The sequence below is a fragment of the Schistocerca gregaria genome, chromosome 6 (genome assembly GCF_023897955.1).
Source record: "Schistocerca gregaria isolate iqSchGreg1 chromosome 6, iqSchGreg1.2, whole genome shotgun sequence".
Taxonomy (NCBI): domain Eukaryota; kingdom Metazoa; phylum Arthropoda; class Insecta; order Orthoptera; family Acrididae; genus Schistocerca; species Schistocerca gregaria.
The window spans coordinates 383,313,582-383,328,848 of NC_064925.1; the positions used below are offsets into that span (position 1 = coordinate 383,313,582).

The 15,267-nt window shown below is 46.6% G+C and overlaps 1 protein-coding gene across 1 annotated transcript in view; it reads left to right on the plus strand.

Moving 5' to 3' along the window:
* The window catches only part of LOC126277887 (ATP-binding cassette subfamily G member 4-like), a 307,189-nt gene that overhangs the window by 244,078 nt on the left and 47,844 nt on the right, over window positions 1-15,267 (plus strand). The window contains exon 3 of the mRNA XM_049977437.1: window positions 1,627-1,816. Coding sequence (XP_049833394.1) covers window positions 1,627-1,816 — 190 coding nt within the window. The remainder of the gene's footprint in view (window positions 1-1,626; window positions 1,817-15,267) is intronic.

The window sequence follows — 15,267 nt, forward strand, 5'->3', positions numbered from 1 at the left end:
CCCACAGCCAGAAATCACAGGGAGTGAGATCAGGTGATCGTGCCGGCCAAGCATTTGGAAACGAGTGACTGATAATTCGGTCTCTTCCAAATGTGTTTCGGAGAAGCAAGTGAACATAACGAGCGATGTTCGTGGGGGCCCCATTTTGCAGGAAAACTGTTCAGTTCAATGCATCTCTCTCCTGTAGGGCGGGTATGACATGCTGGCGAAGTATATCGCACTAACGCTGGCCAGTCGCATTGTACATATTTGGCCTTGAGCGCCAGCCTGTTCAAAAAAGAATGGGCCAATGATGAACGCAGCCGTGAAGCCACACCATACGGTGACACGTCCACCATACAGAGAAACTTCAAGCACAGTGACTGGAGATGAAGATCCACACACTCGGCAATTCTGTGTGTTCACCTCATCCGTCTGTCCATACGATGGTCCAGCGCCAGCCCTCGTCAACTTCAATCCTTGCGAGAGAAAGCGGAGAACGAAGTCAACATGTTGTCGTGTGTTCTGTGGTGCAAGCTGCTGTACGACATGGATCTTCTATGGATATCATTTGAGAATGATTCGAAGCACCTTCCGTACAATTGACCACGGATGTTCAACTATCGTGACGCAGCACGCGCACTGCCTGACGATCTGGAATTGCACGCAGCGTTGTCTGCCATAGCAACAGCGACTTCATCAACCACCTGTGGTGCAACCGGTCGCCGGCCTCTTCTCGGAGCGACTCACAGTTCTCTAGTTGATTCAAAGTTCTTCATCATAATCCGCACAGCAGGTGAAGAAAGAGGACCTTCCCGTAATACAGTACTGGCCATTAAAATTGCTACACCATAGAGATGACGTGCTACAAACGCGAAATTTAACCGACAGGAAGAAGATGCTGTGATATGCTTTTCAGAGCATTCACCCAAGGTTGGCGCCGGTGGTGACACCTACAACGTGCTGACATGAGGAAAGCTTCGAACCGATTTCTCATACACAAACAGCAGTTGCCTGGTGAAACGTTGTTGTGATGCTTCGTGTAAGGAGGAGAAACGCGTACCATCACGTTTCCGCCTTTGATAAAGGTCTGATTGTAGCCTATCGCGACTGCGGTTTATCGTATCGCGACATTGCTGCTCGCATTAGTCGAGATCCAATGACTGTTTGCAGGATGTGGAATCTGTGGGTTCAGGAGGGTAATACGGAATGCCGTGCTGGATCCCAACGGCCTCGTATCACTAGCGACGAGATGACCTGCATCTTCTCCGCATGGCTGTAACGGATCGTGTAGCCACGTCTCGATCCCTGAGTCAACAGACGGGGACGTTTGCAAGACAACAACCATCTGCACGAACAGTTCGACGACGTTTGCAGCAGCATGGACTATCAGCTCGGAGGCCATGGCAGCTGTTATCCTTGATGCTGCATCACGGACAGGAGCGCCTGCGATGGTGTACTCAACCAGGTCTGGTACCCGTACGGTAATTAGTTTCCGTGTTGTAACGTGTTAAATAGGGAAGTTTAATTATAACCACCCGGTAGGAAGGCAGAAGACTACATAGATTTAGAAGTAGACACTTCCTTATAACATTTTAGTGTTTAACGTGACGAGGCTCGGTGTCAGCAGAATGGGTCTCTTTTCAGGACGGCGGGCGTGACGGGCACGATCAACACGAACGGCCAGCCGCGGCAGTTGAAGCTGTTCCACAAGCTGAGCACGTACATCATGCAGGAGGACCTGCTGCAGCCGCACATGACCGTCCAGGAGAACATGGAGATGGCCGCCTCGCTCAAAGTGGGCCGCGAGATGTCGCACGACGAGCAGCTCGCCGCCGTAAGTACCTCACCATTCCATTCCTCCAGTCACGTACTACTGCCTCGCGCTGGAAACACCACTCTTAAAATTAACAATAACTGTAGCGTGGGTGGGGGTTAATCCCGCACCGAGCTTCTTAACTGACTGCCATCGGTTCAGTGGTTGAGCACCAGATGTCAGGTTTGTCTTGCATTGTATTTTAACCGGGGGCCTAGAAACAACGTAGAGGCTCCCGTCCCCGCCGCAGCCGGAATGATCCACAGCCCCACGAAGACTACCGCAATCCAGTTCACCCCTCCGCGGCGCCAAACCGAACCACTCTTTGAGGCTTACTGTGCAGTTCGACCGCGGGGACGCTCCCCCCCCCCCCCCCCCCCCCACGCTCCCCCTCCAGGAAACGTCTTACACCAGACGAGTGTAACCCCTACGTTTGCGTATATGGAGAACTTGTTTGTGTAGCGGAGGCGGAATAAGGGGAACCAGCCCGCATTCGCCAAGGCAGATGGAAAACCGCCTGAAAACCATCCACAGATTGGCCGGCTCACCGGACCTCGATACAAGCCCGCCGGGTGGATTCGTGCCTGCGACCAGGCGCTCCGTCCCAATCCGGAAAGCCGTGCGTTAGAGCGCACGGCTAACCGGGCGGGCATCAGGGTTGTCTTACCTCCAGAGGTGAGAAAATAAGAAAAGTCTGCTTTTTTCACTTACGTGTCACTTTTCCTGTGTTTTATTCGAATACAACGCACATTGATATGACAAATGTCGTGCGAATACGTCGTAATATATTGTCGGACCTCCTTATGCCCGGCGTAGTTGCAGAACTCAAATTGGCATGAACTCAACAAGCGGCTGGAAGTCTTCTGCATAAATATTGAGCCATGCTGCATCTGTAGCTGTCCATAATGCGAAAGTGTTGCCGGTGCAGGAGTTTGCGCACGAACTGACTTCTCGATTATGTCCCATAAATGTTCTATGGGATTCATGTCGGGCGATCTGAGTCGCCAAATCATTCGCTCGAAATGTGCACAATGTTCTTCAAACCAGTAGCGAACATTTGCGGCCCGGTGACATAGCGCGTTGTCATCCATAAAAACTCCACCGTTGTTTGGGAAAATGACGTACGTGAGTGGGTGCAAATGGTCTCCGAGTAACTGACCATCCAGAGGACCCAGTGAATTCCGTATAAACACAGCCCACACCACTAGGTACCCACCAACGGCTTGCATTGTGCTTGTTGACAACTTGGATCCGTGGCTTCGTGGCGTCTGAGCCACGCTCGAACCACAACACCAGCTCTTGCCAACCGAAACCGCGATTCACCTGGTGGGCCATGGCTTTCCAATGGTGTATGGTGCAACGGTTAAGGTCACGATGCCACGAGAGCTTCTGCAGGCGATGTCGTGCTGATAGCAACGGTACCGGGGTCGGCGCCTGCTGCCATATCCCATTAACGCCAAACTTCGCCGCACTGTCCTTACGGATATATTCGTCTTTCGTCCCAAACTGATTTATGCGGTTATTCAAAAATGTGTGTGAATACCTAAGGGACCAAACTGCTGAGGTCATCGGACCCTAGACTTACATACTACTTAAACTAACCTCACCTAAGTTGTGCTAAGAACAACACGCACGCATGGCCACTCCACGCGGCTATGAGGTTATTTCACGCAGTTTTGCTTAGCTGCTAGCAGTGAAAACTTTACGTAAACGCCGCTGCTCTCGGTCGTTAAGTGACAGTGTCAGCCACCGTGTTGTCAGTGGTGAGAGGCAACGCCTGTTCTCAGCACGCCTTTAACACTGTGAATATAGGAATATTGAATTCCCTAACGATTTGCGAAATGGAATGTCCGTACGTTTAGCTCTATCTCCATTCCACGTTCAGAGTCTGTTAATTCCCGTCGTACGACCATTATCACGTCGGACGGATTTTACATGAATCACCTGAGTGCATACGACAGCTCCACCAATGCACTGCCCTTTCATACACTGTGTACGCGATACTAGCGCCGTCTGTATATGTGCATATCGCTAGCCAGTGACTTTCGTCACTTCTCTGTATAATGCAGGGTTCGAAAGGCAGAATCAACTAATTACTCTTTGACGGTACTGCTTCACTTTCGAGTGGAAGTAATTGTTGCAGTGGTCCCCAAAATCAACAATGACGCGTTTGTCAGAAGATGCCGAAATAGAGTAAATACCCGTAGGTGTTTTGGGGTAAATCCCTGCAGCTCCAACAATGTGGTGCGGTAGCGTTCTCGCTTCCCGCGCCCGGGTTCCCGGGTTCGATTCCCCGGGGGGTCAGGGATTTTCTCTGCCTCGTGATGACTGGGTGTTGTGTGATGTCCTTAGATTAGTTAGGCTTAAGTAGTTCTAAGTTCTAGGGCACTGATGACCATAGATGTTAAGTCCCATAGTGCTCAGAACCATTTGAACCAACAATATGACACATTTCCTAAGTGATAAGCCCCACAAAATATGACATTCAGTGCATATTGCGTAAGCTATAATTCTGCTGTCTAAAATAAATATTTAGGAAAAACTTTGACTGAGTATTGAAGTCTGTGCTTCTAACATCATCAATTTAAAAAAAAAGAAAGAGTGGAAGAAGAATATATGGGAAAAGAAAAGCTTGCTACTGAGAAGGAAAGATGTGCCAAAGAAGGAAAGGAGCGTGCTATAAAAAGACAACGATGTAAGCTAGATTTCATTACAGCAGTGCCAAGAAAAGGAAGGAAACAAATCAAACAGCCAGTTGATTATTCTTCAGAGTCGGATTCAGACTTCTCACATCATGACAGTAGCTCAGATATAGATATGGACTTAATGTTTTGAGAAAAAGTATCTGAAGAAGAACAAGAGCCCGGGACTTCAAGGAAGAATCAGAGGACCTAACAAAGCACACTATTTACTAGGTAACTAGATAGCTCAGCTTCAGTAACTGAACTCTCCGAGGTTACCGTATTCATCCCCCTTTCGAGGAGAAGAAAGTATTAGTGTACAACAAGTATTTTTTAAAGATTATGTACCAATTTGCGATATATTTTAGTTCAATATTGTGCTGGGTAACTTGGCTACAATACAAGAATGTAGCTAATGTTTTTATCACCCAGTCATCAGTTTTTATCCAAGTTTATCTCAATTGGCACAGAGACCCGCACGGCGGGGCTTTCTCCATTTTGTGGAGTAAAACCCCGAAATCTTTGTTGTAACTAAATTATAAGTTTCCCTGAAATTAGTAAACAGGCAGAGCTGGAATTTGGTTAGGTTGTAGCTGACTGCCGAACCTAACTTCAGTTTGATTTTGCGTTTTGATCACAAAATTAGAAAAAACTGAAAATTTGGTTTAGTTGTATTTGGGTGCTCAGCTGCATGAAAGGAGTGATTTTATGATAAACACATAACTTGATAAAAAAAACTGAGTACCCAGAGGGGGACGATGAAACGAGATGAAACTTCAAGGGTTGAGAGGTTATGTGATGTTGTTGTACTGATTAAAAAATGGAATGGAAATTACAAAGAAATTAGTATAACGTTGTACGCGCTCTGGCCTGAAGATATGCATTGATTCGGTTGGGAAGAGTCTCAAAAAGCTGTTGCATCCTCTTATGAGGCAAGCTTGCCCACAACTGTTCAAACGGTTCAAATGACTCTGAGCACTATGGCACTTAACATCAGAGGTCATCAGTCCCCTAGACTTAGAACTACTTAAACCTAACTAACACACGCATCCATTCCCGAGGCAGGATTCGAACCTGCGACCGTAGCGGTCGCGCGGTTCCAGACAGAAGCGCCCAGAACCGCCTGGCCCCCACAACAGTTTAAGTGAAACTTGATATACTGGGTACTGACCCTGGCACGAAGAGAACGTCGGAACCGGACTCACACAGCTTCTATCTGGGACAGGCCTGAAGCTCTTCCTGGACACAGGAGTAACTCAGCATCACACAGAGATACGTGCCGAGTGTGGGCGAGTGTTGTCCTATTGAAAACTGGTACCACGTTACAGTTGCACGAGAGGTAACACATGAGGACGCACGATGTCTGTGACGTACCATTGGGCCATCATAGTTCTCTCTATCAGCATCAGCAGTGATCCCGTATCTTATCCTGTTAGTCCCCACACCACGATACCAGGAGTAACATTGCCGTGCCTCTTCAACATATTGAATGACTAGGACCTCTCATCAGGTCGACACCATGCTTGCCGATGATGGTCTTCCGGGGTAGCTCAGAGCCACGTTCCGTCACTGACCACGGTACCACGCCATTCATCAGTACTCCATGCTTCCTGATTGCGGCAGCACTCCAAACGCAGACATTTGTGTTGTGGTGTTAAAAGTGACGTACACATGGGATGATAATTCCCTAGCCTGGCTCCTTCAGGTCTCCGACCAATGGAGCGGGATGAAAAAGAATGCTGCATGGTGTCCATTACTTATTCTCGGATGGCAGGCGCAGATGTGAAGTCCTCGGTGCACACTACGGCGATCCTCCACCTGGTGGTTCTGGATGGTCGACCGGAACCTCGATGAGGAGTATGCCTGCCCTCACGTTCCCATGCGGTACAACATCGGACCAATGTCACATCCGAATGCCCCTCCAAATCTGGATTTGCACGATTCGACCAGCCGGACAAATGGACACCAACAATGAGCCCCTTTTCAGACTATCAAATGCTCAAATGGCTCTAAGCACTGTGGGTCTTAACATATGAGGTCATCAGTGTCATAGACTTAGAACTACGTAAACCTAACTAACGTAAGGACATCACACACATCCATGCCCGGGGCAGAATTCGAACCTGCGACCGTAGCAACCGCGTGGTCCCGGACTGAAGGGCCTAGAACCGATCGGCCACAGTGGCCGGCTTTCAGGCTCCATCAGATGCCGATCACGCTGTCTCACACGAGTACGTGGCATCTACACGTCATTCACAGTCAGGATCTGACGCTGTTCAGTCCCATCACGAATATCAGACCCTTAGAATATCAGAGCCATTCAAAGGCATTCCCTCTAATCGACATAGAAATCCGCCGAGTTATTAATGTGGTGTTCACACCGATCTACTGCAGGGCTCAGTAGAGTAGCAAGATGTTCTGCTACACGATATGTAGGAGCACCAATAACTCCGACGAAGAGGAACACCATCCTAGTCGACCTTAGAGAGGTCATATTACTTAGGGGGAACAGCACATCAAGAATTAATGCTCTTGACAGTCTCCTGCGATAAGAAACTTTTCTTCAGGAGGCTGATAGGATTTCTCTCAACACTTTTTGTGCGGTAAGCACCGATCCTGCGATACGCTGAATCAGACAGTAGACACTGCATCTTCTGAACGCAGTCCTGCCTGTCCAAAACAACGGTACCATTGCCCTTGTCCGCAGGTAAAATAATAACAACCAAAGAAGGCTTGTCGGCCCCACTCGACACACGACATCCCTCCCTCCTAGCCTCTCTGCAACATCAAGAGGTAGTTTAAAAACAGTCTGTTTATTCAGCATCTCTGTGACACACTCCCACACATCAAACCAACTTGAGATCGTTCGTGATGCCCTTCTACTTTCAACATACTCTGCCGGTTACACGGGTAGCAGGGGCTCTGTGGCGTGGACTGGACGGTTTTTTTAGGTTAGGGGGTCTCGGAAAACACAAGAATGGCTACAGTCACAAAGGGTGCAGACTGAACACAGGAAGAACGTAGATACAGGAACCATTGGTATAACAGTTGTAAATTGTCGTAGCTGTGTTGCGAAAGTACCAGAGCTCCAAGGGCTAATAGAAAGCACTGATGCTCAAATCGTTACAGGCACTGAAAGCTTTCTAAAGCCGGATATAAGCTCAGCCGAAATTTTTGCGAAGAACCTAACGGTATTCGGAAAGGATAGGCTAAACACGGTTGGCGGTGGCGTGTTTGTTGCTGTCAGAAGTAGTTTAACTTGTCGCGAAATTGAAGTAGATACTTCCTGTGCGTTAGTATGGGCAGAGGTCATTATTGGCAACCGGAATAGAATAATGATTGGATCCTTTTACCGACCTCCCAATTCAGATGATACAGTTGCTGAAAGGTTCAAAGAAAACTTGAGTTTGATTTCAAACACGTACCCGAATCATACAATAATAGTTGGTGGTGACTTTAATTTACCCTCGATATGTTGGCGAAAATACATGTTTAATTCCGGAGGTACGCATAAAATATCATCCGAAATAATGCTAAACACGTTCTCTGAAAATTATTTCGAGCAGTTAGTTCATGATCCCACGCAAATAGTAAACGTTTGTGAAAACACACTTGATCTCTTAGCAACAAATAGTCATGAGTTAATAACGAGCATCAAAACCGATTCAGGGATTAATGAACACAGGGCTGTCGTAGCTAGACTGAATATTGTAATCCCCAAATCCTCGAAAAATATACCTATTCGAAAAAGCAGATAAAAATTCACTTGACGCCTTCCTGAGAGACAATCTCCACTCATTACAAATTAATAATGTAAGTGTAGATCAGATGTGGCTTATTCATTCTTTCCGCGCGCTGTACGAGATTAGAATAATAGATAATTGTGAACGTGGTTCGATGAACCCTCTACCAGGCACTCAAAATGCGATTTGCAGAGTATCCATGTAGATGTAGATGTATTCTGCAATGGTCCTACACAATTGAGCAATATTCTAGGAGGTTTCGGACGAGTTATTTGCAAGCAGTATTCTATTTCGTAGACCGATTGCATTTCCTTACTTTTCTACCAACAAATCGAAGTCTGCCACCGGCTTTACCTACGACTGAGCCTGTGTGACTGCTCCATTTCATACCCCTAAAAAGTATTTCACCCAGGTGTTTGTATCAATTGATCTATTCTAACTCTGACTCGTTAATAGTGTAGTCATGAGGTATTATGGTTTTCATCTTGTGAAGTCCACAATTTTGTAGAACTGAACATTTGAAGCGAACTCCTAATCCTTCCGCCACTTTGAAATCTTACCAAGAGCTTATTGAATATTTTTCCAGCTCTTTTCAGACTGTACTTCATTATAGATAACGAAACCATTTGCAAAAAATCACAGGCTACAATTGATATTGTTATCAAGGCCATTAGAGCACACCATGAGCGGTTAGTGTGCCAACACACTTCCCTGGAGCACACCTGAATTTACTACTACATCTGCCGATGACTAAACATCCAAGATAACAAGCTACTGTCCTCCCTTCTAAATAATTCTCAACCTAATTACAAATTTCGCTTGATATCATATACGACCGTAATTCTGACAATAAACATACATGTTGTACTAAGAGAAATGCTTTTCGGAAATAGATACTGCCTTGAACCACGGCTTTCAAGATGTCATGTGAGAAAGTGCAAGTTGGGTTTCACGTGATCGACGTTTTCCTAATACATGATGGTTGGCATAGATGTGGTTAGTATGTTCTAGATAGTTCTTTATTTTTGAGCTTAGAATACGTTCTAGGATTCTACAACAATTGATGTCAAGGATACTGGATGGTAGTTTTTTCGACCAATCCTGCTACCCTTTTTGCAAACGGGTGTGCCGTATGCTTTCTTCCATGAGCGGGAATTTATATTTCTAACAACCCATCGGTGGGCGAATGAATGAAAATATCAGTATGTAGCGCCTCAGACTCCTAGTCGGAACGAAAAGTCCTGGATCTCACGGTGACGGTGAAGCCCCGAAACGATAACTCTCCTTCCTGACTGCGTTGAGGTGAAACTGCATTGACTATATCCCTGGTGTAATCTAGCTTTATAACAGCCGCGTTGTCTCCCGAAGCAGTTAGCATCCTACTTCCTAGCGACTTGACCGGAGATTGGAGGGTGCCCTGCTTTCTCTAGTCTCGTCCCATAGCTGCGGGCTACAACGCCCTGATCGAGTGCTAGCGTGACAGTAAACCTCTTAGGAGCGTACAGAAAACGGTTTGCAGAACGCCACGAGCGAACTAGGTCTTCTCTAAGGAGAACAGGCGTCACCGACTTGTTTATCCCACTGAGACTTGCTTTAACACCCTGATGCCGGCGAGTCCTTGTGTAACTAGTGTGTATCTGTCTGTATGTGTGTGTGTGCGTGTGTGTGTGTGTGTGTGTGTGTGTGTGTGTGTGTGTGTGTGTGTGACGCGCGCAGTCGTAATTGGAATGGTGTATAAGTGCAAGCACATCCGTCAGTCCCACCTGATGCGGATCCCACACCGCACAGCAATACCCCAGAACAGGGTGGACAAGCGTGGTGTAAGCAGTTCCTTTAGTAGACCTGTTGCACCTTCTAAGTGTTCTGCCAATGAATCGCAGTCTTTGATTTGCTCTACCCACAATATTATCTATGTGATCGTTCCAATTTAGGTTATTTGTAATTGTAATCCCTAAGTATTTTGTTGAATTTACGGCCTTCAGATTTGTGTGACTTATCGCTTATTCAAAATTTGGCTAATTTCTTTTAGTACTTAACTTCACACTTTTCCTTATTCAGGGTCAATTGCCACTTTTCGCGCCATACAGATATCTTATCTAAATCATTTTGCAAGTCGTTTTGATCATGTGATGACTTTACAAGATGGTAAATGACAGCATCATCTGCAAACAATCTAAGACGGCTACTCAGATTGTCTCCTATGTCGTTAATACAGATCAGGAACAATAGAGGGCCTATAACACTATCTTGGGGAACGCCGGATATTACTTCTGTTTTACTCGATGACTTTCCGTCTACTACTACGAACTGTGACCTTTCTAACAGGAAATCACGAATTCAGTCGCACAACTGAGGCGATACGCGCGCTCAAAACCAAGACCGCAAACCTCATTGGTGAGCGCAGAGATAGTTAAACTCGCGTTGTGGCACCTACCAAATGATGTGTTTGTTCTCGTATCGATATACGAGTAGATGCAACGACGGTGGTCTAACAAAACCGCCGCGGGGAGATTCGTTGGTACCAATAAAGAGGGGAAACATTAATATACAGTACAAAGTCATTTTGGCGGAATTTAGCGCTCAGAAATGTGCTTACTTTATACACTGAAGTGCCAAAGAAACTGGTACATCTGCCTAATATCGTGTAGGATCTCCGCGAGCACGCACAAGTGGCGCAACACGACTTAGTATTGAGTCCACTAATGTCTGAAGCAGTGCTAGAGGGAACTGAAATCGTGAATCCTGTAGTGCTGTCCATAAATCCATAAAATTACGAGGAGGTGGAGACCTCTTCTGAACAGCACGTTGTAAGGCATCCCAGATATGCTCAATAATTTTCATGTCTGGGGAGTTTGGTGGCCAGCGGAAATGTTTAAACTCAGAAGAGCGTTTCTGAAGCCACTCTGTAGCAATTCTGGACTTGTGGGGTGTCGCATTGTCCTGCTGGAATTGCTCAAGTCCATCGGAATGCACAATGGATATGAACGGATGCAGCTGATCAGACAGGATGCTTACGTACGCGTCACTTGTCCGAGTCGTATCTAGACGTATCATGTATCCCATATCACTCCAACTGCACACGCCCCACATCATTACAGAGGCTCCACCAGCTTGACTATTCCCCTGCTAATACGCAGGCTGCATGGATTCACGAGATTGTCTCCAAACCCGTACACGTCCATCCACTCGATACAATCTGAAACGAAACTCGTCCGACCAGGCAACATGTTTCCAGTCATCAACAATCTAATATTGCTGGCCGCGGTGGTCTCGCGGTTCTAGGCGCGCAGTCCGGAACCGCGCGACTGCTACGGTCGCAGGTTCGAATCCTGCCTCGGGAATGGTCGTATGTGGCGTCCTTAGGTTAGTTAGGTTTAAGTAGTTCTAAGTTCTAGGGGACTGATGACCACAGCAGTTGAGTCCCATAGTGCTCAGAGCCATTTGAACCATTTTTTGAACAATCCAATATCGGTGTCGACGGGCCCAGCCGACAGGTAAAGCTTCGTGTCTTGCACTCATCAAGGGTACACGAGGAGGCCTTCGGATCTGAAAGCCCATATCGACGATGTTTCATTGAATGATTCGTCGATATCTTTGGGTGAGCCAGTTGTGAGAAAACTATTGTGCCTCGTGTGCAAGATGTAAGAGGCAGGCGAAATACACTGAGACTACAAGAGAAAAGTAATAATTCCAATTCCGAAGAAATCAGGTGCTGATGCGTGTGGATATTACCGAACTGTCAGTTTAATGACTCATGGCTACGAAATACTGCCACGAATTATTTACAGAAAAATAGAGAAATGGCACAAATTGACTTCGGAGAAGATCAGTTTGGGTTCACAGAAATACGGGGAAAAAATGGCTCTGAGTGCTGTGGGACTCAACTTCTGAGGTCATCAGTCCCCTATAACTTAGAACTACTTAAACCTAACTAACCTAAGGACATCACACACATCCATTCCCGAGGCAGGATTCGTACCTGCGACCGTAGTAGTCGCACGGTTCCGGACTGAAGCGCCTAGAACCGCTCGGCCACCGCGGTCGGCAGCTGGACTAGGGATTACCGTCCGAGACTTAGACTGCAGTTAACACCTCATCAGAAATGGATGCGTTTGGATTGGTGCCGTGACCGGGTAGCATGGGCTGCTGATGAATGGCGTCACATTACATTCAGCGACAAATCGCGGCTCTGCACTACACTCACGGGACGACCATCGTCGGTGTCTATGGCGGCGACATGGGGAGAGGTTCCATTCTTACAGTGCGCTGGAGAAGAACAGCAGTGGTACTCCTGGGTGCTGTGGTACGACCTCAGGTCAATGCTCGTTGTGACCGTGGGAACAATGACGGCACAATGGTACTTCACATACATAATCTGTGCTCATGCGATATATCGTAGCGTTATTTTTGAACACAACAATACTCATCTACAGATGGCACATGTATCTATGAACTGTCGGTGTGATATATAAGTGCTCCTGAGGCCTATCCATGATAGATAAATGAGCTTGAACGGTGTTAAAATAGATGTCTCTCCATACCTTAAAAAATTTTATTCGTTTTCAGCCGTTCGAGCTGAGGTACTTCTCTTGCGAATGGAGCAAATAACAGGATATCACATAACACACGTATGAAAGTATTGTAGGCTGCATTTATCCCAGGCATCCATCTATTCGCTTTCTACCATGCTTGTAGTGGAGGATAATGTTATTGAAACAATGGCTAATTAAACTTACGTTTTCCTTAGCCTTTTCTCTGACAGTGTCATAGTCGGAAGTAACAATACGAAAAAAAGAGATTTCCCGACGTTTCGTTTTGCAACGTGGAGAGGAGTGTAGCGTACAGCTTTATTCGTAGGAAACTCCACAGTTTCCAAGAGGACTGCGCAAAAACTACAAGACGTACGGAAAACAGACGCATGTCTGTGGGCAGTGCATCTCTCCTAAGTCCTTAACCCACATTACAGGTATTCAGTATGGGCGCCAGAATTTTCACAGGAACGTAATCTGCTCAGCGACTACTGCACTATTTGATCAATAACAGCCGGACACCGCCATGTAATACTAAATTGACTACTAAATGTGACGAAAGATGGACCTGCCATTATACACTAAAGAGCCGGAGAAACTGGTACACTTGACTAATATCTTATAGGACCCCCGCGAGCACGAAGAAGTGCCGCAACACGAAGTGGTAGGAACTCAACCAGTGTCTGAAGTAGTACTGGATAGAATTGACACCATGAATCCTACAGTGCTGTCCATAAATCCGTAAGAGTAGAAGGCGGTGGAGAACTTTTCTGAATAGCACGTTCCAAGGCATCCCAGATATGCTCAATAATGTTCATGTCTGGGTAGTTTGGTGGCCAGCGGAAATATTTAAACTCACAAGAGGAGCCACTCTCTAGCAATTATGGACGTGTGGGGTGTCGCATTGTCCTGCTGGAATTGCTCAAATCCGTCGGAAAGCACATTGGACATGAACGGATGCAGGTGATCAGACAGGATGCTTACGTATGCGTCACTTGTCAGAGTCGTATCTAGACGCATCAGGGTACCCATATCACTCCAACTGCACATGCCCCACATCATTACAGAGCCCCCACCAGCTTGAACAGTCCCCTGCTGACATACAGGCTCCATGGATTCATGTTGGTGGCCTCCATATTTGTACACGTCCATCCGCTCGATACAATTTGAAATGAGATTCGTCCGACCACACAACATGTCTCTAGTCATCAGCAGTCCAGTATCGGTGTTGACGGGCCCAGGTGAGGCGTAAAGCTTTGTTTCGTGCAGTTATAACGAATACAGGAGTGAGCCTTCGCCTTCGAAAGCCCGTATCGATGATGTTTCGTTGAATGGTTAGCACGCTGTGACTTGTTGACGGCCCAGCATTGAAATCTGTAGTAATTTGCGGAAGGGTTACACTTCTGCTATGTTGAACGATTCTCTGCAGTCGTCGATGGTCCCGTTCTTGCAGGATAATTTTCCGGCTGCAGCGATGTCGCACATTTGATGTTTTACCGGATTCCTGATATTCACGGTACACTCGTGAAATGGTCGTACGGGCAAATCCCCACTTCATCGCTACCTCTGGGATGCTGTGTCCCATCGCTGTGCCATTGTAACAGCTGTAACCGAAATAACAACTGCGCCAGACGCTTGTTTTCTTATATACGCGTTTCCGACCGCAGCGCCGTATTCTGCCTGTTTGCATATCTCAGTATTTGGATAGCATGCCTATACTAGTTTCTTTTGCGCTTCAGTGCATGCCCCAGTGGCAGTGAAAGGATTTACGAGTCCTGGGTGTAGTTTTACGACTATCTTCGCCGTTTTAGTAGACAGACAGCCGTACTTGTGGGACACGTATTCGGAAAGTACGACCCATGTGCTTATATTTAAATGTTGGCGGTACAGTGCAAAAATATACGAATACAGAGAAAGTCATTGTTTCGATTCAAATAGTCGTTTGAATGTTGGCGAAATCAAATAATAAAGACATCGAAAAACGTTGCTCCCCCCAGTTGCGAAGTGGGTGCTGTAATTGGATTTTTTCAGAATATAGTGAAAATTGTTATAGTAAACTGCATTTTCTATGAATCCCAGACATCATCCTAAATCCTCCTCCATCAGAGTGGGCACAGTGAACTTTAATTACATGCATCACGTTTTTGCTAATCACTTTCTGGTTGCCAACATTGTAGTTCAAAATGGTTCACATGGCTCTGAGCACTGTAGGACTTAACTGCTGAGGTCATCAGTCCCCTAGAACTTAGAACTACTTAAACCTAACTAACCTAAGGACATCACACAACACCCAGCCATCACGAGGCAGAGAAAATCCCTGACCCCACTGGGAATCGACCCCGGGAACCCGGGCGTGGGAAGCGAGAACGCTACCGCACGACCACGAGAGATCTGCAGCTGTTCAAATTCATCAGGAGCTACTCCCAGCTTAGGAACATACAGTGATGAGCGATAAAAAGATTGGTAATGGTATCGAGACGTTGGAAGCACCCATGCGGATATTGATCGCGAAGAGTGAA